This window comes from Cucurbita pepo, chromosome LG18, assembly GCF_002806865.2.
Source record: "Cucurbita pepo subsp. pepo cultivar mu-cu-16 chromosome LG18, ASM280686v2, whole genome shotgun sequence".
Lineage (NCBI taxonomy): Eukaryota > Viridiplantae > Streptophyta > Magnoliopsida > Cucurbitales > Cucurbitaceae > Cucurbita > Cucurbita pepo.
In genome coordinates, this window is record NC_036655.1 from 5524627 (window position 1) to 5551864 (window position 27238).

The 27238-nt window shown below is 35.6% G+C and overlaps 5 protein-coding genes across 8 annotated transcripts; 2 read left to right on the forward strand and 3 right to left on the reverse strand.

Annotated features, from left to right (window-relative positions):
- Positions 1–1003: 1003 nt before the first annotated feature.
- LOC111780651 (palmitoyl-acyl carrier protein thioesterase, chloroplastic-like) lies at positions 1004–4733 on the forward strand. Its single transcript, XM_023661115.1, has 7 exons — positions 1004–1163; positions 2109–2680; positions 2850–2983; positions 3429–3542; positions 3733–3904; positions 3986–4054; positions 4157–4733. The coding sequence occupies exons 2-7, from the start codon at positions 2189–2191 to the stop codon at positions 4424–4426; spliced, it is 1251 nt and encodes a 416-aa protein (XP_023516883.1). The 5' UTR covers positions 1004–1163; positions 2109–2188; the 3' UTR covers positions 4427–4733.
- A 2871-nt stretch (positions 4734–7604) lies between these two features.
- On the forward strand, positions 7605–9133 carry LOC111780457 (auxin-responsive protein IAA11-like). Its single transcript, XM_023660878.1, has 5 exons — positions 7605–7857; positions 7945–8139; positions 8556–8670; positions 8771–8832; positions 8917–9133. Exons 1-5 carry the CDS (start codon positions 7650–7652, stop codon positions 8931–8933), a joined length of 597 nt encoding a protein of 198 aa, XP_023516646.1. The 5' UTR covers positions 7605–7649; the 3' UTR covers positions 8934–9133.
- Positions 9134–10016: 883 nt separating this feature from the next.
- On the reverse strand, positions 10017–13308 carry LOC111779597 (protein PGR). The gene is made up of 5 exons (XM_023659673.1): positions 13035–13308; positions 12719–12832; positions 11764–11986; positions 11116–11364; positions 10017–10273 (listed from the first exon to the last, which is right to left on the reverse strand). The coding sequence occupies exons 1-5, from the start codon at positions 13178–13180 to the stop codon at positions 10142–10144; spliced, it is 864 nt and encodes a 287-aa protein (XP_023515441.1). The 5' UTR covers positions 13181–13308; the 3' UTR covers positions 10017–10141.
- Positions 13309–14741: 1433 nt separating this feature from the next.
- LOC111780703 (tudor domain-containing protein 3) lies at positions 14742–18621 on the reverse strand. The gene is made up of 6 exons (XM_023661179.1): positions 18208–18621; positions 17746–17913; positions 16660–16906; positions 15853–16032; positions 15270–15538; positions 14742–15174 (listed from the first exon to the last, which is right to left on the reverse strand). Exons 1-6 carry the CDS (start codon positions 18451–18453, stop codon positions 15016–15018), a joined length of 1269 nt encoding a protein of 422 aa, XP_023516947.1. The 5' UTR covers positions 18454–18621; the 3' UTR covers positions 14742–15015.
- Positions 18622–18952: 331 nt separating this feature from the next.
- LOC111780730 (transcriptional corepressor LEUNIG-like) lies at positions 18953–26664 on the reverse strand. 4 transcript variants are annotated; one of them, XM_023661216.1, is made up of 17 exons: positions 26516–26663; positions 25867–26005; positions 25395–25492; positions 25195–25304; positions 24285–24500; positions 24130–24206; positions 23947–24022; positions 23788–23851; positions 23545–23594; positions 23107–23376; positions 22697–22787; positions 22498–22613; positions 21690–21839; positions 21085–21240; positions 20869–20985; positions 19877–20083; positions 18953–19337 (listed from the first exon to the last, which is right to left on the reverse strand). In XM_023661216.1, exons 3-17 carry the CDS (start codon positions 25462–25464, stop codon positions 19191–19193), a joined length of 1917 nt encoding a protein of 638 aa, XP_023516984.1. In that variant the 5' UTR covers positions 25465–25492; positions 25867–26005; positions 26516–26663; the 3' UTR covers positions 18953–19190. The 4 variants fall into 4 exon arrangements, with proteins under 4 accessions (XP_023516984.1, XP_023516983.1, XP_023516981.1 ...); XM_023661215.1 differs by lacking the exon at positions 25867–26005 and having other exon boundaries at positions 24285–24494; positions 26354–26664; XM_023661213.1 differs by lacking the exon at positions 25867–26005 and having other exon boundaries at positions 26354–26663.
- Positions 26665–27238: the final 574 nt, after the last annotated feature.

Below are 27238 nucleotides of genomic sequence, written 5' to 3' on the forward strand. Positions count from 1 at the left end.
ATAACTTCAATAATTCAATTAATTAAACTATTCTTCCAATCAACTCGGAAATAATTAGACGAATTTGAATTTGAATCTAATTTAAAATTAAAAATATGAACACGATTTACAAGTCAGAGCAAATTAGAGCAAGGAAAGCAATTGACCAAATAAAGTCAAATTCAATAAAATTGAAAGAAAGCAAGGACAGTTGAGCTACCCATTCTTTTAATTACTTTATCCATTTATTTGTGTTTGCCAACAAATAAATCTCATTTAAATAAAAGTCAAATTTAACTATTAATTCTCATAAATTAGTCTGCTTCCAATTATTGTAATTAACTTCCTTTTCTTTTATTTATTTTAATTAACACTTATTATTATTATCTTCAATCATAAGTTATCTATATTTATAATTTTTATAAACCTTTATTTACTCTATTATTCATTATTATTTTAAAATATATGCTCCATTGATTGAGCAATATACAATATAAAAACCATTTCCTTCACATGCAAGATCTTATGCTAAATTGTTTAAGAAAACAAATCCATATCTAACTTCAAATAATTCATCTTCGGTAAGCAAATTATAGCAAATATTTTAAATTTCAATCTTGTTTTATTTTTTTATCTTTGAAAAAAAATACTCATTTTACATTAGTGTCGTGAAGAAAAACCTGTAGTTGTTGAAATTTTTATATAAACATAGACAAAACGTGTATAAAACAACAAAATTTGACATGTATTTTCAACCATTCTCAACATGTCATCAGAATAGTCGTAATCTTCATTTAAATTTAGGGTAATTCATACGTAATTTATTGGGTAATACACTAATTATCATTTAAAAAAAATTAAACTAAATTTGAAATTACAATTTATGCTGAGGGGGTAAAATCGTAAATTGAAGATCGGAACTGTGGACTGAAAGGGAGGGAAGGGGGAAGGGGGAAGAAGAAGCAGGAGGAGGAGGAGGAGAAGCAGGCAGGTGTCCGCTGGATATATCTTATTTATTTTGAAGGCTATAAAGACAATTCCCCACCACTAACGCCAACCGTTGCTCTCAAACCCCTTTTTTTTTTTCTCTCTGTTTTCCTTTTCCTTTTCTGAACAGGCTGACTAAGGAGGGATCGCCGGAGTGGTATCGGCGGCTTTCTGCTTCTCTTTTCTTCTACCTCGAGGTACGCATGCCGGACTTTTCTTTCCTTTTGTTTCTTGCCTGATCTCGAAGTTCGCACAATGTCACTGCTCTGCTGTTCCTTCTGTCTCCAGGATTGTTCATATCCGAGCTCTATTGTATTTCGCTGACTTGTTGTTTGAGATCCGCATTTTAAACTTTTCCTTGTTTCTCACCTTTGCCTTCACTGTGGTCGTTTGATTTCTGTTCTCTATCTAGTTGTGTTTATTTCGCCCTGTGGCTCTACGGTTGAATTAGTATCTGCTTTCTCTATTCCTGTAGATTTAGGAAAGGTTTCTTCTGATCTTGGAATGAGCATGCAAGTGGATGATTCTCTTTTGAGCTCATGCATTCGCTGATTCTTAGTGTCATTTTTTCTTCAAGAAATTATGTGAACTTAGTAGCCATTTTCGCTCTTTCTGCTATTTTTTCTTTCTTGTTTTTGAATGTTATTCGTGGAAGTACTGGCGATACTTTAATTCCTGTCTCTTGACAATCTTGGATCAGATTTTTGTTTTGCTCCGTCTTGCTAAGCTTCGTGACGATTTCTTCTTGTACGAACTATTTATTTGAACTTGTCGCGAAATCGTGTTCTATTTCCTGGTTCCGCGAAGCTTTGGTTTGAAACACCTGGCAAATTTGTTCGTTTTGCGTCCAATTTTCGATGCGTACGAGTTCACTTCTATGAATACTCCTCTCCTTTCCCTCCTATGATTTTCCATCGAATCTTACTCGTACGTGATTTTCATCACTTTCGTAATTATGCAAGTTTATTATATTGATTGTTGTAGAGAGAAAAAAAAATCGTAAATTGTATGTCTGATCAAATATTGATGATTTTTATATCAACCTCATGAAGCTTTCTGAATGGATACTAAATTCCATATAGCTGTATATAGGATGCAAATGACTATTTCCTAAAAAACTCAGCTATCTCTCGTGTATGTAGGCTTCAATTGATAGAGGGAAATTTCATTGCAACAAGTCTCCAGTTGGTATATTGACTGTGCCTCTGGTAGAAAGTTCGTCATGGTTGCCACTGCAGCTACTTCTGCCTTTTTTCCTGCTATTTCTGCATCCTCGGACTCTGGAGCAAAGTCAAGTAAGTTCGGTAGTGGATCTGTCAATCCTGGAGGAAGCAAGCCAAAATCTTCTTCCCGTGGTTTGCAAGTTAAGACAAATGCCCAAGCTCCTCCAAAGATAAATGGTACTTCCGTTGGATTGGAGGGTGTCAAGCTTGACAATGACTTGACGATATCACCTCCCCCGAGAACTTTCATTAATCTACTACCTGACTGGAGTATGCTTCTTGCTGCTATCACTACCATCTTTCTGGCTGCCGAGAAGCAATGGATGATGCTTGACTGGAAACCTAGGCGGCCTGACATACTTATTGATCCATTTGGTTTGGGAAGAATTGTTCAGGATGGCCTTGTGTATCGGCAGAATTTTTCAATTAGATCATATGAAATTGGTGCAGATCGGACTGCATCTATCGAAACATTAATGAATCATTTTCAGGTACATGATTAATCATGTAGTTGTTTTCTTGTTGGATATTGATTATTATAGTGTATATCTATGGTAGATTTAAACTTATTTTAGTTGCGTGTTGAATGCATAATAGGTTGTTAGTTCTTCTATTCTTTCATTTGTTGGAAACAGTAAGATGATATCTTCTTTACTACAGGAAACTGCACTTAATCATGTAAAAACTGCTGGACTACTAGGTGATGGATTTGGCTCAACACCAGAAATGTGTAAAAAAAACTTGATATGGGTAGTTGCAAAGATGCAGATTATGGTAGATAGATACCCTACTTGGTAAGTCGCCATAGGTTTCTTTTATATATATCCTTGAAAGGAAAATAATTAGTGACTTCTGACGTTTATTCATCCCTCCATTAGCTCTACCTTTCTATTGATCATGTAAGATGAATGGTTCAGATGTCTTGACTTTCACAGCTTTTCATATTTTCAGGATATGTGGGCACCAACCTATTTATGCCTTTTAGGTTGTCTATGTTACAACTGCATCTCTAATTTTAAAATTAAATGCGTTATAATACATCAAAAACGAGAAGAAGAAAAAAAAAAGAATTGCGTTATCTGGTATCTGGAAAACTTCACCTCCCATGGTTTATGGTTCTTTCTGTGTGGTTAAATAGTTCTTGGGAATTATTATTTACAAATTAAAGCTCGAGGATATTTAAGTGGCTGACAAAACAAAGGTTGAAGAATTGAATCCTTTTGTTTTTCTTTTTTGCAGGGGTGATGTTGTTCAAGTAGACACATGGGTCTGTACATCTGGGAAGAATGGCATGCGACGTGATTGGCTTGTTCGTGATTGTAAAACTGGTGAAACTCTTACTAGGGCCTCAAGGTATTGGTTTCCTTGCCAGCAAGTAATCCTTGTTTATTCTTTCCTTTTCTCAATTCTCCTGGTAGTTGTTTGCGCTAAAAAGAAGGAAAGAGAAAAGATGAATACAGATTAATTATTCTACCGCTATAAGTCAGTTGCTGCAGTTCTAATAACTAACTGGGATTGTTCTTCTTTTCCCGTCCAATGGCAGTGTTTGTGTGATGATGAATAAGCAGACAAGAAAATTATCAAAGATTCCTGGTGAAGTTAGAAGCGAAATAGAGCCTTATTTTGCAAATTCACCTCCCATAGTGGAAGAAGATGGCAGAAAGCTTCAAAAACTTGGTGATGATAGTGCTGATCATATTCGTACAGGTTTGACGGTAAGTTATGCTTAAATAATACTTATCAGGTGGAGGCTTCCTCGTTTCATTCTTGTGAGTAACATGTATATCAAATTGCAGCCTAGATGGAGTGATTTGGATATCAATCAGCATGTTAACAACGTGAAGTACATTGGCTGGATACTCGAGGTAGTTCTCTTTTCATAACTTTTTTTTTTGGTTTCTCCTTTTTCCAAATATCAAACTTAAAGATCTGCCATCGCCTCTGACCACAAGACTTGGTAATCACAGAGTGCACCCGTGCCAATCCTTGAGAGTCATGAACTCTGTACCATAACTTTAGAATACAGGAGAGAATGTGGAAGGGACAGTGTGCTGCAATCTCTTACTGCAGTATCTGGTGCTGGTATCAGCAATTTGGCTGATGCTGGCGACATTGAGTGCCAGCACCTCCTGCGACTTGAAAATGGAGCTGAGATTGTTAAAGGAAGGACAGAGTGGAGGCCCAAGCATGCAGCAAACTTCGGGATGGTGGGTCAGATTCCAGCCGAAAATACTTGAAAAAAAAGAAGAAAACAATGTCAATTCAAGAATCTACCTCGCTGGAGTCCCTGATTTGCCCACCTTGTGCATTCGTTTCATGTGTTGTAGAGTCCTGTTTTTCTCGGATTTGAAACATCCCCGTATAACTTATATGATATATATATTTGTATATTTTTGTTCAGCCAATTCCCTAAGCTATATGTTTTCCTTGGGAAGAAGATAACAAAACAAACAGCATGCAATCCCATTGTAATTAGTCATTCTTTCATTGTCCCAACAGAAAGGTAATATAGATAACACCTCTCTAATGTTTTGGTCTTAGGTACAGCTGACTGTTCCTGGGTTTTGCATATTTGTGATTTCCTTCATTCAATTATTTATTTAGTACTGATTGATCCTTAATTCTTTGCCAGCCTTGCTGAGAATTGAGAATTGGGAATATGGTGAAATCTAGTTTTATTGCTATATTTGCAGCCTGGCTTGTTAGCTGGACCAACGACCTAGCATCAGGTTTGCCGGGTCCAGCTAGGCCATCGCCCATCACGTTCTGCAATGGCCCTACCTTCGCCTTTCCCCTTTTTTCTTAAAAGTAGATAACGTGATGCAATGGCCAAACAGCTAGACAGTATGTTTGGCCACTTTTGCCTGCTTCTGTTTGTTCCTTCCGTTTTCCTTCATGCTTTCCTCCCCATCCTCCCCTCTTCGTTTTTTAGCCTATCAATTTTGGTTTCAATTTGAATGAAGCATTACTCCATTAAACCTCTCACTAATAAATTAAATTGTTTGACCATATGTAATGGTGAAAGCAGACAATATCCACTCGTAGTGGGCTTAGGCTGTTACAAATAGTATCAGAGCCAGACACTATGCCGTGTGCCAATGAGGACGCTGGCCCCAATGAAGGTGATTGTAAGGTTTCACATCGATTATAAGGTTTCACATCGGTTGGAGAGAAGATCTCTAGTAAACAAGTAACAAGCTAAATAAATCGAATAATATCTAACTAGCGGTGATATTGAGCTCCTACAATACTCTTATTTAGATGAGAAATTGGTCGTGGAGAAAGAGATCTTCCCCCTTTCTTCAAATTAATTCTTTTGTGGTCCAATCAACATTAACACATAATTTCAACACACCCATTTAGAAATTTTATATAAATCTCATTTTTTTTTTCTAGTGCAATTGACAAACTTTTCATGGAAAATAAATATTTTTAATCGTTTAATAATGTTCTACATTTATATATCACTAATATAATATATTTATATACATCATCATAGCCAACAAAATCCAATTAATTTAAATAATTTAAAGGCTATACACTAACAAAACAAAAACTAAAAGGGGTTTGTAATATAGAATTAGCTCCAAAAATGGTCATCCCTTGATCTTATCCAAAACCTAAGAAGATTAGGAATTTAATCATATTACTTAGCTGCTCCTTTATACACACAGATTTATCGACCCCCTTTTCCTCGATCAACCCTACACCATCATTATTATTCCTTTTTTTTTTAAAAAAAAAAAAATTAAATATATATATATATATACAATTATAGCCATTTGTCAGACAACGATCTCATTATTGGGACAAAAAAAAAAGTATAATTTTATAATTGCACCCACCCCCTCAATTATAATATCTCTGACAAAAAAAAAAAAAAAAAAAAAAAAAAAAAAAAAAAAAAANATTAGGCGTAAAAAGAGGGTAAAGATTAGGATCCAACGTGCTTGATTAGCATAACCAAGTACATGAACTCTGCTACTAATTCATCAATTAACTTAAATTAATTATAATTAATTAAGTGGGTGGGCGTGTGTGAAGATGCAACCACATTCACTGAAGCTTCTTAACAATTAAACCAAATATAAATTTAATGCCAAATTCAATGTATTTGCACCATCTCTCTCTCTCATAAAATTTAATAATTATGGTTCTGTATAACTCCATCCTAATATAGTTAAGTTAGTTTTAAAACTTTTTTTCCTTTTTTAAATAAAAAAAAATGACATTTAATGGTGTGGAGATTCAATACTGTTCTAATAAATTAGTATTTATTCTTACTTTAGAGCTTTAATTATTGTATTAGTATTATTGATTCCAAAAAATATTAATTAATTAATTTTTAAATTTTTAAAAAATAATTGATAATTAAATTTTTATTTAATAGAGAATTTAATTTTTTTTTCGCTTATTAACTATGCAAGTAATTAGGTTACTCAAAATTAAAGGTATCACTGTGGAATCATATCACTATGATAACGATTAATTTGTTCGGTAATCACTTATTATCATCTTTCAAATCTATACACTAAAATAATAAAAGAAAAACTGTCAAAATTATTGCATGGCATTTATCGTGGATTCTTTTTTTTATTTATATATATTTTTCAAAAATGTTATTATTATTTTTCTTGAAGCCGCGTGCGGCCACTGGTTTTAGCAAATCATATGCTTTGATGATATTTTTTTAATTTTTATTTAAGAAAAGAAAAAAGAAAAATGTTTTAATTTGACAAATTAAAAAATAAAGGGAAAAATAAAAGGCGAGGAATAGGATACGATGAATCGTTCGTAGAGCAACGCGACAGGAATCGACAAACTCCAAAGCTTCTCCATGTTTCTGTCTCCCTAACCAAACCTTCCACAGTCAAATCACTCCACCATTGACTTTTCGGTACACTCTGTGGGTCCCACTCCTTGCTTTTTCGCCACGTCATCCTCTTCCGTCAACTGCTCCAATCATATTCCCATAATTACCCTCTCCATCTCCGATTTTTGTGCCTATAAAATTACAATAATAGCCCTCTAATTTCCATGCGCCTTTCAATTATAAATTAACAAAATTAATTAGTTTTCTCTTAGATAATGCAAATCAAAATAAATAAATAAATAAATATATATATTATTATTCAGCAAATAAGCAGTTTGAATTAATTTTGATGTAAAATTTACGTAAAATTAAAACAAGGACGAAAAAGGGTTTTAGATTGAATGAACCGACAATCACCATCCAAATCTCAATTTCTGTCTCTCAAATGAACTTAGCCACGTGGGCCAATGGCTTCAGCAGCCATGCCCCACGTGTCGTTTTCCCATTTGTCTCTTTCCTCAATACAATAATCATCTCTTCTCTATTTCCAACTTCAATTCTATAAATGAATTGCAAAACCCTAAACCAATGAATTCATTATTCACAACCAAAGAGAGATACAGAATCAGACAAAGGAGTGTGCAACAATGTCGACGTCGGAGACGGTTCCACAGTCGCCGGAATCCGATATGACCCAAATCAGCTTCGATGAAACTGAGCTCACCTTGGGACTTCCCGGAAACAAAGTGAATGCCAAGCGTGGCTTCCATGACACGGTCGATGCCGGTGTCGGGAGCTCGACAAGTGAACCGAGGGACGGTCGCAACGAGCCAGAACTCATTGCTTCTGCGGATGGTAAGTTTCAACATAGATTATATAAAGCTTATGGACTTGACTTGACACTTTTGAGTATGACGTGGAATGTTATGATTTGGTTTGTAGGGCAAAAGCGGGCGGTAATGGGTTGGCCGCCGGTGAGATCATATAGAAGAAAGACAATAGAAATGAGGTGCAAGTATGTCAAAGTTGCGGCTGATGGGGCGCCGTACCTGCGTAAGCTTGACCTTGAGATGTTCAATGGCTATCAAGACCTATTCATTGCATTTGAGGAATTGTTCACCTCCTTTCCCATATGTTGTGAGTTCTTAACTTACTAACTCTACTCCATTATTCTTATCATGCCATGTCGGGATTGAACAATTTTACGGTCTTTAAGTCGATAACAAGTGTCTTATCCATTGAGTCACGCAAAATCACTTCGTTGCTCAGTATGGTTGATACAATGCCACCGACATTTTTTTATCGTCGTATTTTGAGATGGGCAATGATGGAATGATAGTACAAACGTGCCAGATCCCATATCGGTTAAAGAGGAGAACGAAACATTCTTTATAAGGGTGTGGAAACCTCTCCCTAGTAGACGCGTTTTAAATTTTTTGAGGGAAAGCCCGAAAAATAATACGCAAAGAGGACAATATCTGCTAGCAGCGGGCTTGAGCTTAGGCTTGGCTGTTTGAAGAATTTTACACTTATGGATATATGTGTGTTTTTAGGTGATTACTTGGAAGAAGGGAACAATTTGAACCCAATGAAGAGAGGGGATGAATACTTACCAACTTATGAAGATAAAGATGGGGATTGGATGTTAGTTGGAGATGTCCCATGGAAGTAAGTTTGATAATCATTCTTTTATAATCTTGTTTAATTAACTAACTAATTAATTAATTAATTAACCTTCTCCATTCTAATCGTATGGCAAAATGTGCAGATTATTTATTGAATCTTGCAAACGTATTCGTTTGATGAAGGGTTCAGATACCATTGGGGCAGGTAAATTAGTGTTTTTAATTAAGAAATTCATCTTGTTCCATAATTATTATTAAAATTAACAGTTTGTGGTTCACTTATATGCAGCTCCAAGAACACCATGAAAAGGAGAAAAGGAGAGGGGAGGATGCTTTTGGATGGGCAGCTTTTTCTTTTTTAATTTATTTTTGCAGTCATGGCATTGCCTTAAATGTGTTTAGGCCTTAGTTTTGTATAATAAAATGTCGGTTTGGAAAGTAATACATACTTAGTCTTGTATATAGTTGTTAGCTTGAACATAGCTTAACTTATGACTCAATTCTAACTCCTAATTTTGAACTCTTTCCCTCGTTTTCGTTGGATCGTAAATGATGATCAAATTAATGTCTTATAGAAAAGGATTGAATTGCCTTTAATGTTGACTTCTAGTCACGTAGAATTCTTTAATAGTAAAGTACTTTCGAGATTGTTTAGATCTAAGAAATGCAGTACAAAAAACTGCCCAGAAAAAGATATGAAAATGGCCAATGATATATATAGATCGAGTAAAACCAATTACTAACAACAATAAATAACTGATTTATCTAGTCTAAATTTGATCAACCCGTAAATGCTAAGTTACCTATCACCCCAAATCTTTACAATGGTAGAGGTTGATAATCAAATTGTTGACTTTTAAAATGATAATTGGTATTTTATCCACTAAATTATGTCACTCGGGCATTAGCTTTCGCATAGATTAATCAATTCTCTCAAAGGCAATCCAACTGACTAGGAGAAGAGGAGCTAGAGGGCTGGATAGAAGTTTAGATACTAATATAATCTCCTCTAGTTTAGATATTAGAAACAAGCCCAAGTCGGTTAATCTCGACAAAAGGTGCCTTCCATAGGTAGTTCATTGGTTTGATGATCGTATTTTTGTTGAGGATTGTTGGGAGTCCCACGTTAACTAATTTAGGGAATAATCATAGGCTTATAAATAAGGAATATATCTCCATTGGTATGAGGTCTTTTGGGGAAGCTCAAAGCAAAGCCATGAAAGCTTATGCTCAAAGTAGATAATATCATACCATTGTGAAGGGTCGTGATTCCTAACAATTTTCACCTTCCATGTGAGGACTTGGAAAAGAGACCTTAGATGTTAGTCTTTATGAAGTAATGGAAGAGTTTTCCTACTTCGTGACACAAAATGAGCATAGGAACATATGACAACCGTAAGCAAATCCAAGTTGATTGTATTGAGAATGATTATCCTGCCTGTCCCGAGAACTTTATTTGATAATGAATTCTGTCTAACATGCCTATGGCTTTATCTTACAACGGCAGATATCGTTCAAAATATGTAAATGCAGGCAATCGAAGTAAGCATTGAGGTTAATAATACCGACACGAGGTTCACAGCATTGTTATCAAGAATGTTGAGACCTGATATCTTTTTGACAGTCGGTCCTGGTTTTCCTACGACCTGCATAACAGATAACTCATTGCTGTTAGGGGAAATAGACTGTGTATAGAAACTGCCGCACACTAGCAAATAGATTACACTACAAACAACTACAAAGTAATTGATTTTTTTAAAAAAAGAACAATATAAATCAGATCAGCAGATCAAAATCTTCAGTGGTCGTAGATGACCGGATCGACAACTACAACAGCAACATCAAACAAACGAAACTTGAAGAGAGAAAAATTTGATGATTGGTAATCGAGGCATGCTTCAAAAGCGTTGACCTCAAGGCAATTATTCGTTTGGAACGGGTTGCTAGCATACTACAACGATTTTCTAAGTAGGATACAATGACTAACTCTCATAGAACAACAACTTTGAACTATACAGATCTAGCAGAACTCTTAGATACTTACTATCAGCTCAACACAAAATTAAAAGAAAGAAAGAGAGAAGACTGTATATTTGTAAATGAAACATCAATCTATTTTGATGTTTCAATTCATTTGGAATATTTTGACATCAAACAACAAATTAGATGTAGCAACATTGTAATAACCTCCAACACTTGAGCGTCAAATAACCATCATCATCAATGTTTGCTATTTCAATAGTTAATTGGTTAGCTGGTTAATTGGTCTCCTTGTAACTTTATGGTTTTTATTTATTTACATAAGACTGTACTTTTCACTCAAATACAACAATATTTCTTTCATCTATGTATGGCAATCCCCCTACGATTGTAATTCTGTTATTTTAGTTTGGCAAAACAGAATCAGTCATTCAAAGGGCATATAAATTACGGATGAGGGCAATGGGAATACATTTTAAAGCCATAATCTGAAAATGAAGTAGCTTACCTTATTACGAACCGTGCAGAATCCACTAAATTGCAGTGTTGCTCCCAATAGAGAGTCTATGACACTTCCACAAAGTCCAGCCACGGCTGCTAGGGGAATTACCAATAGCTGTTTCAGTGCTGTGCCATAAGCACATTTTGCAGTGAAAAATCCAAGGAGAACAAACGTCAGTCCTATGACAGCACCTGCAGCAGTAGCTGCAAGGAGTCCTGCTTTTGTTACTGCGCCATTAGTACCCTTACGAACAGGCTGCATCCAGAATGAGACAACATCCAAATCAACCACAATAATTCGTCCATTGGATATGAGTTCATGTAGCTGATAAAGACCAGCGTAACATGCACCAAGTGCCAAATCAACAAAGGAAAACTAAATCCTAGCTTGAAATATTGACATATTTTGAAACCAAAAGAAATTTGCAATCAGAAAGCAGAAATTTGGCTTGCCATTTCAAATTCGATATGCAAGAAAAATGTGAGCTCAAATAATATGGTTCCCCAACGGCTTAAGCCTCATGGCTAAAATAGACCAGAAAAGTTTTGTGACCAATCAGTAAAGAACAACAGTACAAGAGGAGGAAGAGACCAAATGTTTAAGAAATGAGAGAGAAAATGTTAAAATCAAGAAATATCGAAATGAATTGACCACCTTGAAGGTTGTGATTAATCGAGGTGTTGCATCACTAAGAATTCCAAGCTCAGAAGACCATGTGTCCCCATTGCAGCAGGAGTAGTGCCCAAGAATGCCCCCAATGAGAGCAGTGACAATAGCTGAGTCTTTAGAGTCCAGGCATTTATCTTGCCATCCTGTAATTTTCCAAATAAGGACAGCCAGGACTGTAGCAATACCACTATTAAAAAGAACTTGAATCCTGAAAAGGAGTAATAACAGAACATCAACAGTGTTGCAAACTTTGGTAGGACAGTACTGGCATATCTAACTACAAACAACCACCATGCCACTTATATGCATGACAAAATGATATGCTGTTCTGTCAATCTTCATCTTTGACTTGAACACAGTTACACTTTTCTTTTATCTCTTCTCGAAGTGTCGTTCTAAGCAGCATGCATGACAGGTTAATTTAGCCATGTCAATTGTGGAAGAAACTTAAGTTCAGCAATTCTGAACCATTTGATACCATTTTGACAAATGGTTTGTCACCAAACAAGGAGAAGCAGAAGTTCTTATTTATTCACTATGATATGAGTTTGTGAAGATATAATTGACTACATTCAGTATTGAATTGAATCAAATATCGGGGCTTACATTTGTCAAAAAAATTTACACATGTTGACCATGTAAAAGTTTAATGGGCCCGACCCTTCAAATTAGACCAACAGCTTTATAGTAGAACCCCCCAAGTATGCAACTTCAGTGCAAAATATATCAATCCTTGGACGAGCTAAATAAGGAGAAGAAACAAAAAATACATTTCAGTTTTTAACTTTAAGCTCTGGCATTGAAGAAACAGAATCAAGGCACCAGCTAACACAAATTTCAGTAATTTCCAGCAAAATTTTCAATTAGCACTTTCAGCCAACTAAAACTACAAATTATAAGCTAAGAGGTGAATATCTTGAAGTAGAGGAAGTAGAATTACCAATTCCTTTGACCACCTTCCTTAAAATCAGCTTCAAGGACTCGTTTCTTCTCTGCCCCAACCTTGGTAAGCTTAGAAGAAGTGGAAAAGAATACAAGAAGCACGGCACCGTACCTTCAAAGATTGAATTCGAGACAAAATCAATTCAGCAGTCAAGATCAAAATAGCCCAAGCCACATCAAATTACAGTTCAGAGAAGTCGGAAATTCACAATCAAATTGAAAAATTAATCTAAAAACCACAAGCTCGGAATCAGCAACCAAACAATAACAGATTCGGCTTCCCATAACCAATCAAGTACAGTAAATTAGCAAACCTATAGCTGATAGCAAAATGAGTTGACATGACAATAAAGCCCGCAAGAGCTCCAGAGAGGTTCAACGACTTTCTTCGATATGCTCCGATAGAGATAATGGATGAGATTATCACTGCGACCGATAGCTGAATCAGATTGGGCTCCATTCTGATCTTCAAGTCGCTTAGCTTCTCCTTGATAGAGAGCGTTTGCGACTGTTAAATCGAACTGCAATTGGATACAAACTTTGAAATTCGCAATAGACACCAATTATCTGGTTCGTCTAAATAAAGAAATGAAAGCTTTAGAACGTGGTTCCACGGTCCAACATCCCACGCCATTGGGGACTTTGGGGACATGGACTGAAATTTTAAAATGAATAAATTAATAAAAATCCTATTAAATTTTATAATAATAGCTTTAAATAAAAAAATTAAATTACATTACTATCATATTTAAAAAATACCTAAGAAAATTACACGTAAAAAAAAACTATTATCTACTTTTATAAATCATTTCTAAACTTTTAAATTTTAATTTCTAAAACTTTAATAAATTTACTTCTAAAAGTTCAAGAGTATTTTTTAAATGTATTAATAATTATTCCTGTCAAACTGTAAGAATATTTTTGAAGTTTTTAAAAAATTTAAAATGTGTTTTTAAAATTCTTATAGGTATTAATGAAACTTTTGAAAATTCATTTTTTAAAATTAAAGGGTATTTTTAAGATATATTTAAAATTTGTATTTTAAAAATAAAATATTAATGGTTTTCACTACCAAACGATTAGGTAAAGGTCTTATTTTTTTTTTTATTTCTCTCGTTTTCCTTTCCCTAAGTCTTTTTCTTTTAGTTCGCGAGATGGAACATTATTATTTAATTATTGTTGACTGAGGCGATATCAAATTTGTCACAAAATGTATAAATTTTAAATAAACAATGGGCCCTTTAAAAATTTAAATCACCCATAATTAACTCCTACAAACTTTTAACCTCATTTTCAATTGTTTTTATAACTTCAAAATCATATTTAAATGAAACCTAAAGAATTGTTCTAGAGTTATCAAGAAACAATTTATATTACTATTTTAAATTTTAGATTTTAGTACAACAAATATAGAGTATGAAGAATTAAACACTAAGAAATGCACATTAATTCATATCGTTGGGCTTAATGTTAAAGATTATAGCTTGAAAAGAACCACTTTTATTCTTACCAAAAGAATGAATTAAAATAAAATTATTCAAAAATGATTATTAGAACATGTTTCCTTAACTTTTTATTTTCGAAATGTGAATCCACTTTTTATTTTCAAAACGTGAAAAGATTCTTTCCCAAAAAGAACATCCAAATAAGTTTACAATATATATATATATATATATATTATACTTACCTTTTATTTCAAAATTATCTTTATTAATTCAAAAATTACAATATTACTCTTTACTTTTTATTAACCATTAAAAACTATCTAAAATCATTCGAAATATAAAATAGAATCATTCAAAATATAAAATAGAAATTAGGACTCAGAGAATATTTTAATTAACAATCTAAATTTTCATTTTCAATCACCTATATATATCATTCCATGTCCCAATATGGAATATGGAATTCTAAAGGATTTCTACTCCAAATGTAGTTTGGAAACACTCCTAAAAAGTCGAGTAATATCGTAACTTTTAAAAGTATTAATATATATTTTAAACAAAAGAAGAAGTTCAATAGTACAAATAAAGTGGGGGAAATTCAAATCCAAAATGATATTCTACATCATTTGAGCTTCACCAATTGAACTATCATTGCTAAATAAGAATCCAAGTAGCGTAATCCAACTAAATTAACCAGAGTATGGCTATGCACCAATCCACTAAACCTAAGCAAAAACTTGTAACAAATTACTCAAAACAAGTTAGAGCCAAACTTGGAACTTGCGAATTCATCATAAAACATGAAGAAATTTAGATGAAACATTAGTACGCAAGGTGAAGATGTAACCATTCAATAATACCTGCCTCTTCCCCGTCCCCTTCCTCTTCTCCCACGTCCTCCTCCCCTTCCTCTCCCACCACCAGGTGGTGTATAGCTATCTCTTTCGTAGTTGAACATGCTCATTCTTATATGTTCTGCGTTTGTTCTGCTTGCACTCTCTTGTTGTACCTAGACAAGTTGCAGCCAGTATCAAGCATTTAACGTGAAAAATAGAAAGATGTTATATCATAAGCATATGCATGGGAAAACAGATTGATGCTAACATGAGATTCTTCCAAATCAAATTGAATTTGAAGCCTCCGTGCAAGTTCCTCATCCTGATTCGTATGGGAAGATGTCTCTTTTGGTAATTGACTCGTTCCAGATTTTCTCCTTTCATATTCTTCTAGAGTATACACCTCCGGATCTTCCATTCTACCCTTCCCCCTATGGTTTCTATTACCAAAATGCCTTCGGTTTCCATCTTGCTGACTCATTTTGTGGAGTAGTTTCTGAGAGGCAGCCTGATTTTGTACAGGAACAGCTTCCACAACTAGAAGAAGCATAAGATGCTGTATTATAATTAATAATTACTAAAGAACATACATTAGTAAACTAAGGGTACAATTTGCACTTCTGTAAATAAAATTACCAAAACTATGAGCTGGAAGGATTTCTAAATGGATGTCACTGTTAAGTTATTGGTTTGCGTTTCTAAAACAATATCCATGAACATAGAATTTTAATTCATTCACTACTTGGTGTATCCAGGAGAAAATACCATGCTGAAAATATTCTTTCCCTAGGCCACGGTTGAAAAATCTGGCATAACAGTGATAAATGCATAGATCTAAAGAGATATATTACCTTCCTTTGGTCTTGTTTCAGAGCTGCTAGGTTTTTCTTCGACCTTTTCTACATGGGAAGCAGAATTAACAGAATTGGGAGCTTTTGCATCCGCACTTTGTTGCTCTATAGTCGATTTACCTTCAATATTTCCTGAATCAGCGGAAGGCCTATTGCTCTTTGAGGACGACTCTGGTTGATCTGTAACAGGGTACAAACTTATCAACATCCCCACACACATTAAATAACGTATTGGAGTCTGCAAAACATGGCCATGAACAATTCTCCTTCCAAATGTTGATTCAATGAGACTTTACACACACACACACACACACACACACACANAAAAAAAAAAAAAAAAGAAAAAAAAAAAAGAAACAAGACATAAAACTCATCAATCATCACCGAATAAGCAACCACAGGAAGTACATGGGGAAAAGAATTCCATCATGCAAATGAATAAGTAATAAAAGTATATTTTACAACTATTCTGCTAATTTATTTAGAAGTGAGGAACTACTTATAACTTCAAGACCCAGTTGCATGAATCTTGATTAAAAATTTCCATCGAGCATTTAAACTTTTTTTTTTCTTCGTGTCACAACATTAACCATCAGTTAACCATGTGGTTTTGTAAAGTCTACCGTGTAAATATGTAATAACTAACAAGCGTAATGGTTCACAATGATCCCTCCCAAATTTTGCCACTCTAATCATAAAATTATTGAATAAAAAACAAAAGCAATAATTTGAGAAACAGTAGCAAGTAGCAAAACAACAGAGATACAAGTAATACAGGAAGACAAGTACATAGCCCAAAATACTGACATGAAGAATTTCCTTTCTGACTAAATTTTTGAGAAGGCGCCCCAACTTGGAACTTCTCAAATGGAGGTGGACCATCAACATCTCCTCCCTGTGATAACCTTATGGATGCACGGGATAAACCAGAGTATTTTTGGTTCATTTTCCATTCTTCATAAAGTGTTGGAACTACACCTCCAAGTACTGTTAACCCTTTTGAACTTAAACATAATATTCCACTATACACAGGAGCTTTAGTTTCCAGACGAACCTGCCATCAGAAAGCAGAAGGATAAGAAATAGTAGGGATATGCCCTTTGGGACATGAAATTCTTCGATTTCATTAGTTCACTTGAGATTTTATCTTCCAGAGCCATAGGTTTCTCATTTCCTTTTGCGAAGGTGTTTTACATGGGGAAGTTCACTTCGCAAAAAAGGTTGGAAGCTACATAATCCTTGGAATAAATTAAGGTACCCTCCCTCCTCCCTCTCATTAAGGCATCATCTGAACTTCAGATTCCAGCACAAAGACGCCACTTTCCAGAAGAAATATTTCGGATAAGCAGTCAAAGAGGGTGCATTCCCGCATCAAACATATTCTAAAAGGAAAAGAGAAAGCAAAGAAATGCTGCAGCCTGCAGCCATCCATTATCTTTTTACAGTTTCTTGCGAGCTGCATTCAAATCTAAATGTTGCAGTCCAAAAAAGTCGGTATCCAATTTAATGATGTACATTTCCCGTAGAGAAGAGCTCAGAAGTAACACATAATCAGCCAGATGCAAGTATAGTTTTCCCAATTTTACATGTTCACAGTCACTGCAGCTCAAAAGAGGCGAGAACTATCTGTGCTCGCTGATAGATGATAATAAGCTATCATTCTGAACTATGTGCAGCAACTTGATGCCATATGGCCAGAGGATTTATATATCATATAAAGAATTACATAACATAGGGTAGCCACATACTATAAAATTTATTAATAGCTTAAAGAAAGATTTAATCAGGAAAATCAACTTCTATCAAGAACTTGTACTTTAAAAAGATCAAGAACTTCAACTCTTCAAAATAGAGTAGCTGGAAAGACGAGCAAGGATAAATTATCCGGAATACCTTGGTGCCAGGAGGAATGTCATCAGGAATAGATGGTATATGAGAGTACTCTATAGCAGTAATTTCAGTGTGTCCATCAGTGAGACCGAACCGTAGGAGACGCCGATCATTAGAAGCCTTCGTCATACCGTCTAGGCTACTTCGCGATATGTCTCTTACTGATGATATCTGCTAAAACAGCTGAAATCATCTACTAGTAAATCATTGATGAAATAATGTTGATCAGAAAGCGACTAAGACAAAGAATAGCTACCCCGCGCTTCTAGTTTCCGCAAAAAAAAAATAAAAAAAAATGGGAATATGAAATAAAGAACTCCATAATCAAAGAACAAATGTAAAATTAACTTCATTCACTGCGTCAACAAACAACAAAGGATAGATATATGAACTTATTGATTCTTTATCCGCACTTTTTTCCAGCAACTATGAAACACCTGGCAACCATAAGAGACTACAATTCACCTGGAGAACCAGAGGGCCAAGAACACGAGAAGACTTGCGAAGAAGAGAAAGGTCAGGCAAGGACTTGCCTCCGATGGACCTAAGGTCCATGTTTATGAGCTCCGACTCCACCGAATCAACGACCGAAGTCGGATCATCGGCCAAGGCACTACCGATCATGATTACGGCCCTAACTTCGTCCAAATCGCTGAAATTCCATCCTCTCACTCGTAATGTTTCAAGCACAGCGACAGAAGCATCAGCCATCGCCTCAGCACTGGAATGTGCACTTGCCCCCCTTCACTGACCGGCCTGATATCGGTAATTCGAGGCGGTAGAAGTTTGAGGTTAGATCCTAATTCCTAATTACTTATTTAAATCGGGCAGACCATACCGTGTCATCCACATTGGATCCCCGCCATTGCAAATCCAAACTCCTCTTAAACAAATTTACCATATAATCCAATTTACGGAGTTTCTAATTTGTTTTAGCTTTTAAATCTATTTTTTTAAGATCAAATTTCAATATTGTTTTAGCGTTCTTCAGGTCAATTCTTCCGGTCCGACTAAATTAATAAAAATATCTTTTAATTTTGAATTTATGAATATTTTTATTAATCGAGGAGCTAAACTTTATTAATTAATTGAGCAAATATACTTTATAAATTTTTAAAATATAAAATTTATTGTATTTAATATAATGAAAATTTCCTACTAAGAGAGAACATTATAAAATAGTTTTATATTAACAACCAATAACATCAGAGATCTAAGGCTGGCAATGGATATATTGACTTGCAAGAGATTGTGTTGACCGTTTCAAAAGCACACACAACAAGAGTTTGCTATGAAGCCGTGTCTGGATATTTGTTTTTTCTTTCCTTTGGCTTTAGTTCGTCACCATCTACATGCAAAAAAGACGTTGATGTATGGATATCGACACTCGACATATGATCTTAGGATAGTAATTTGGTTGGAGTGGAGAAGAGAGCTTGTAGATTTCGTTACTGCCACAGCTTGACACAGTTGTCGTGACTCGCTGAAGCAACTAAACCAGAAACATTTGATGCCGCCAAGGCTGATACCAGCTTATCATGAGCATGCAGTGTCGCTCTTGTCTTGTTTTCTGTCATGTCCCAAAGCTTCAGTGACTGGAAAACAACAATTCAGTTAAGAACAATCTCAATGTTACAACTTTGATGCTAAATAATCTCAGAAACTGGATTTATATCAAATAATATTATCCAATCAGAGCATCTGTCAAGACATCGTGACATGTTTCTACTTGTCCAGATGGATTAGGAAATTGCAACAATGCATAAAAGCTATAGAACTTAAACACTGAAACATTGAAGGCTCAGCTTAGGCTAAGGTATACAGAATTCTCATATCAAAAGATCGGTTGAGAATTGTTGGGAGAGGAGTCCCACATCAACCAATTAAGTAAGCAAAGAATATTATCTTCATTGGTAAAAGGCTTTTTGGGAAAACCAAAAGCAAAGCCATGAGCTTATGCTCAAAATGGACAATATCATATCATTGTGGAAGTTCGCGATTCCTAACAAATTCTTGGAGTGGCTTGTAAGGACCAAACCATTATAGATGGTGTATTATTTGCTTCCATAGGAAATTTGCAATTTTTCACAGAAGAGCTAATAAAATAGGATGTGAATGAATAGCAGCCACTAACCTCATGAGAGCCAATGATCAAAAGAGAGGTGTCGGTGGGATGAAAAACGCAGGCATAAAATGAGTTTCCATTGCAGTTCAACTCATGAATGCAGTCTCCTTTGCTACCAGAGCCAAATTTCCATACTTTAGTTTGGTCGTCACTTGTAGATGCTAGATATTCACCAGAAGGATCCCAGCACAAAGAATGAATTTGATTTTTGTGACCCTGAAATGGCAAACCAGAAAGTTCCAAGGAGAGGTCGCATGGATGGTATGTTAGCAGCTACTTACTATCACCACTAAATTATACTCACTTAAAGAGTCCATTTACACAGCATACTTGTCTATCAAAGGTTTAATGAATGATGACTTGAAGATATATTATGCATATCCTTGTTACTCCCTCTAGCAAGGAGGATGGCCGTAAGTGAAAGACAAAACAAAATACGAAATACTCATTTCAATACTTTCCAGATCATCCAAAACAATCAATGAATGAACAAGGTTACCTATAGAGAACTTTTCTTTTTATAAAATCTCATTTTATTAAGTAAACAGCCCAGGAAAAGCGGAACTTAGTTGTTACTAATTGTGAGATCCCACATCGGTTAAAGAGGGGAAAAAAGCATTCTTTATAAGAGTGTGGAAACCTCTTCCTATAAGAGGCATTTTAAAAACCTTAAGGGGGAAGTCTAAAAGGAAAAGTTCAAAGAGGACAATATCTGGTAGCGGTTGGTTTGGGCTGTTACAGATGGTATCAGAGCAAGACACCGGGCAGTTTGCCAGCAAGGATGCTGGACTCCCAAAAGGGATGGATTGTGAGATCCCACATCGGTTGGAGAGGGGAACGAAGCATTCCTTATAAGGGTGTGGAAACCTTTCCCTAGCAGACACGTTTTAAAAACTATGGGAGAAAGTCCAAAAAAGAAATCTCAAAGAAGGCAATACCTACTCAAATTTGATTTACAAGTCTATATGAAACTCAAACGAGTGAAGTTTACATCAACAAACCTGTAATTTAAGCCTGCAAACTTGGGTTTCTATGTCAATTATGGAAACAACATTTCCCATAGCTGCAGCAAGCATTCTTCCATTATTAGGTTGAAACCTTAACTGTGTCGCACCACCCTGATTTAGTAGTCAAACATGCAGAAGTTGATGTTTTTATAAATAAATGCAATGTACAATTTAATAGGAAGAAATCAAAGTATGAGTTTGAATTTATACCTTAAAAATGCCAACACAGCTGCCACTTTTAACGCTCCAGTACCTAATCTCGCTACTAATATCAGAAGAACAAATGAGATCATGTTTACTAGGATGAAAGTCCAATGATGTGACTCCAGTGGAATGCCCAGTAAAAGTCCGAAGTGATTGGCCATGCTGTAAAATGTATTTATATCTTCATCATTAAGAGTTGGAAGTTTGGTGAATCACAGACATAACCCATGCCCGGTTAGAAACCACGGACCTCCACAATAGTATGATATTGACCATTTTGAGCATAAGCTCTCATGGCTTTGCTTTTGGTTTCCCCAAAAAGCCTCATACCAATGGAGATGTATTCCTTATTTATAACCCATAATCATCCTCTTAATTAGTCAATTTGGGACTTCCAATCAGCGTGTTTGTGCGTGTGTACATTATTTAGTGATCAAAGATTGTCCCAAAGCCAAGTAGAAAGAGCCATTATCCTTGAAAGCTTACAAAAGAAAAATTCTTGTTCTGTATTTAAAACTTAAGAATATTGTAGGCAGTTGTCAGACTATAACAATACAATAACAAGATATAATGGATTAAGCCCATCTAATGAAAAAAGCTGGTTCACTTACATTATCAACATCCCAAACCTTGACAGTCCCGTCACTTGAAGATGTTGCAATCTTTAATGTTCTTGGACTAAAGCAAACATCAGTTATCCATTGCGAATGTTCATCAAGTGTAGACCTCACTTTGAAGGACTTTGTGCACCACACTGTAGCCTGCACCATAAAATTGTTGAGAAATATCCTAGAAACTAACCATACATACTTCCATATATCAACAAAGTAGCATCGTAAGATCTCACGTTGGAGAGGAGAATGAAACACCATTTATAAGGGTGTGGAAACTTCTCCCTAGCAGACGCATTTTAAAAACCTTGAGGGGAAGCTCGAAAGGGAAAGCCCAAAGAGGACAATAACTGATAGTGACGGGCTTGGGCTATTACAAATGGTATCAGAGCCAGACACCGGGCGATGTGTCAACGAGGAGGCTGAGCCCCAAAGGGGGATGGACACAAGGCAGTGTACCAAAGCAAGGACGCTGGGCCCCGAAGGGGAGGTCCCACATCAATTGAAGAAGGGAACGAGTGCTAGCGAGGACGCTCAGCCCCTAAAAGGGGTGGATTATGAGATCCCATATCGGTTAGGGAGAAGAACAAAACATCATTTACAAAGAGTGTGGAAACCTCTCCCTAGCAGACGCGTTTTAAAAACCTTAAGGGAAAGCTTGAAAGGGAAAGTCCAAAGAGGATAATATCTACTAGCGGCGGGCTTGAGCGGTTACAAGCACACTCAATAAATGATCGAAAACATTAAAAGTTTGACCTGTAAAAGATCTTATAATTTTGATAACCCACTTAATATTAATATATTTAACCTTTTTGTCACGCCCACCACTAGCAAGTAGTTTTCCATCAGATGAGAAGCAGCAGCATTCAACTTTACTTGTACTTGCAGAAACTACACGAATTTCCTTCAGTGCAGGGCCTTCAGCTAACAAGAAAGGGTTGGATAAGATAATCTGTGGCTATTCTTAAAAGAGTTCATCATAGCTTTGGTAGCGTCAGATACCATACCTGCATTATCTCTCTCGTCTGATTCCATAGGAGATAGGAAAGACTCCACATAATCTAATGGGCCATCATCCATGAGACAATCCATATCAGCCTGCCATGTGTTAACTCATTATTTAACTACCAAACTGATTATTAATGTTCTCTTTTCATTTGTTTACGCTAATTAGATTCATCAGTAGAATTAACGAGAAAAAACTTGGATCTGCAACCATATGATTCAAGACTCAAATGAAAAAACCTCCTCTATATATCAATTTTCATACTTTATACTTCCTATGAACAATTTTCAAATCTTTGCAGCCATATTTGAGAAACAATGACCGAACTAATTCTTCTTAGTTTTGAAGCATTGGCTAGGTTATTATAAATATCATAAAAAAAGACACCTTGATCAGCAGATCTGCACTTACATGAGGCAAAACAGGATGACAAACTGGTGCCAGTGAATCACCATCAGACACATCGATAAAACATAATTGGCTATCCTTCCCTGTATTCAGATTTTGACTTAAAGGCACTCCCGGTCTTATACATGCCGCATTGGCAGAAGGTACTCCTCCCAAGCTTTGAGGTGCCTGAAACATCAGTGGATGCTCCAGCTGAAATCGATTGGAAGTATGTGGTAATTGGATGAATGACTTGGGTTGTTGCAGATGCCCCAAGCTTAGAGGATCCAGTCCCTAAAAGAGGTAAAATTAAAGTGGTCTCCCCATGAATACTGATTTTTTTCCAGGTTACATTCTACAATCAACATTTATATAGGTTCTTTGAACTATAAAAACAAAGAGTACGACAAGCAATACAAGGAGAATTCATGTAGTTCTCAAGCATCGAATTCGAATACTTACAGTTGAAGGCCATCCTTTCAAAGTCAAATGACCAGTGCCCTGATTTGATTCTGAAAGAACCAAGAAAGCATCAAATGAATTAGTTAAACACTATCATAATTCTAAAAAATGATATTAGTTAAAGGCTTTGTAATCTTCCTTTTTCTGATGATTAAAGCCACCTTCTAACATAAATCCTGAGTCGGATATGTTGAATGATGTAAAAATATATCTATATATATATATTGTTCAGGAAAGGAGTACCAGCAATTCCTTGCGTCATGCCAAGTCTGGAGTTCATAATTGACTTCATCTCACCTTTCAAATTCTGTTTCATACAGGAGGCATGATAAAAAAGTTACATCCAAAAATATGAGAAAAAGAGAAAACAACAGCATATTTTCGTTGTTTAGTGATAACTACCTTGGATCCTGGAAGCTGTTGACTATGATATTGAGTATCAATACTATTTGAATTGTCCCCGGGTGTTTGGCTCTGGCTAGAAATCCAATGTTCAAGTACATTAAACATGAAACATTTATAAGAAATAAGTACACCTGTAAGAGTAAACAAACATAGCAGGATTCAAAATGTGATGAGAGACACCTCAGAGGTTGACCATTCAAGGCAGCTGTTCCAAGCATTGAGGCTGGAGGCTGGCTTACATGTTTGAGGAATCTTTTCTGCATGAATATTGACTTAAATACCAACAATGAAAAAGGCTATAGTTAAATTACATTGAGTGAGATCTTCAAGAATACCTTTGGGAGCACATTGGCTAGTGCATCCCTTTCAATAGGGAGTGTAGAAGAATTCTCCACAGACATTTTTGAAGCCATTTTATTTGCTACTGAAGGGTTCTGTATATTGAATGAACTGTTCATAACAAGCCTATTAGCGGTTGAAGTACTCTGCTGAGAATTCTGCAAATGATATTGTTGTTGTAGCTGCGAATCTCCATCCTTCGTTAACTGAGACTATCAAATCCAAAACAAAATGAAAATTTCAAGAAATAATTATCTAATATCACGTTTTACACAATTTATTATTGATGTCAAGATATTTGATGCATGTGATAAGGGATTTGACATCATAACAACTTAGTTCACTTGTTTTGCCCAAGGCAACATTCTACCAGGAACATGTGAGATCCACATGAGTTGGGGAGAGAACGAAACATTTTTTATAAGGGTGTAAAAACCTCTACCTAGCAAACACGTTTTAAAAAACTTGAGGGGAAGCCTGAAAGGAAAAGGACAAATAGGATAATATTTGCTAGCGGTGAGCTTAGGCTGTTACAAATAGTATCAGAGCCAGACAATGGACGATATGCCAGAGAGGAAGCTGAGCCTCAAAAGGGGTGGACACGAGGCGGTGTGTCAGCAAGGACGCTGGGCCCCGAAGGGGGGTGGATTGGGGGATCCCACATCGATGGAACGAGTACCAATAAGAACGTTGGCCCCGAAGAGAGGTGGATTGTGAGATCCCACATTGGTTGGTGAGGAGAACGAAACATTCTTTATAAGGGTGTGGAAACCTCTTCCAAGCAGACGCGTTTTAAAAACCTCGAGGGAAAATCCGAAAGGGACAATAACTACTAGCGGTAGGCTTGGCGGTTACAAAACACTCAGAGGGGAAATAATTCAGCTAAGATCTCAAAAGAACATGAACCTTGATGTAAGATGCAGCAGCTTCTGAGTGCTGCGGATTAATGCGGGCAATAAAAATGTCCCAAAACACAGACCACCATTCCAAAAGGAAACCACCAGGCGCATCAAAAGCTGAGTAATAAGATTCAAAAGAGAAGACAAATTTAGTTGTGGATACATGAAAGTTAGTAAATACTACAGTGATCCATTACACATTCGTACCCACTGGATCCACAAAAAGTTTCCCTTCATCCAGAAAAGACCTTGCAGAAGCATATAGTTTTCTTTTCATGAGATAATCATAGATATAAGCATCCAACCTACATACAAAAGAACAAGAATAAACCCATTCAAACCGATGAAAAAAGATCAAGAAAAACACATTCCAATAAGTTAAAAATCCTGGCAGAAGTACGAGATTAAAAAAAAAGTATATATATATATATATAATAGCACTGTCAGGTTGTTTGTCTCCCATCTTAAGAACTCATCCGCTGATCGATTGCCAATAAAATATAAATTTATAATACTACAGATTTCTAAATTAATATTTCCACACGATCAGTGATAAGAAACAGTAACTTAATCTCAAACAGCCGGATTGAAGGTGTCGGGTACTGTTTGACATGGAAAAGAGTGGGCAAATAAAAGTGTACAGACGCCTTGGAACCAATAAAGCCCCCACAGTACCCACCAGTTCAACAAATAAACAAACAAAATAAGTTGTCCCTCAAAAGCGACGAGGGCACAGACTTCAAGAACAGAGCAAAACCAGGTGGAAATCAAGCGCTCAAGAAGCCAACAAATCCGCTGGTCGATTCGAATCCCATCACCTCAAAGAAAGGGGGGAAAGCAAAAAATGGGCAATATCAGTTCCTTCTCCCAAAAAAAACACTATGCTCGAAGGGAACACGAATTTCAAAGGGCGAAAAAGAAAAACATAGAGCAGATGAACCATAATGCGACATCCGAACGGCAAGAAGAACAAATAAATCAGTAGAAAACAAACCCCGCCAAGAAAATCAAATCAAATCAAAGCTAAATTTTATGCTCTTGAAACTGAAAGTAGGAACTAACACGGATTCAATGAAGAACAATATAGAGAAGAATAAATGAAATGAAATCAAATAAATTGTCGAATATCGTAATGCAACAGTAGAAAGCAGCAGAATGGCACTTGCATTTTATCAACATCAACATCGTCCCACAAAGCTTGGGACATGATTACAATATTATTCGCTGCTGCGGGAACAAGATGAATCGAATAAAAGTTGCAGTGAAATAGTGAGAAAATCTCTGTTTAACAAGTATGGAAGTATTTTTAGAAGAAGGTAAGTAAATACAAAACGGGTTTTACTCAGATTCCCCTTGATTCCATTTCTCATTCATTTCTCCATCTCCTTCGGCTGCGCATTGGCACGCCTAATTTCTCCGTGAAAGTGGCTTTTTTCGTTATGGACGCGAAAAGTGAATTGTTTTCAGTGCCACCTTTCTCACTCCTATGCCTGCATTATAGCTTGCTGCCTAAGTTTCTTAACCTCCAGGCATTCTCAATCGAGCATATATATGCTCGATTTAGCCCATCAATCTTATAATTTTAAAACGTGTTTACCGGTGAATGTTTCTATATTATTATAAGAAATGTTTTGTTTTTGTAAAACGTGAGATCTAACAACTCAAGCGAACCACTCACACACTAGTAGATGTTGTTAGTTTTAGCTCGCTAAATATATCATCAATTTCATGATTTTAAAACTTTTATAAACAAAAGTAATAAATTTAAATAATTTAAATTAATTGAGTTCTTTAAGTAGGTTTAATAAATTACCATTTTTAATTTTGTTTCTTATATATTTTGGTTATTAATTTCATTACTTTATGTCAAATTAGACATAAAAACAAACAAACTAATAGTTCAAAAAAATTAATGTGTCAATAGAAATAAAATATAAATAAATAAGTAAATAGGACATAAAAAAAAAAAAAAACTTATAAGGCAGAACACAACACTACTTAAAACATAAGTTCCGGTCAATTTGAGTAAAACACAATACAAGTAGTTGAAA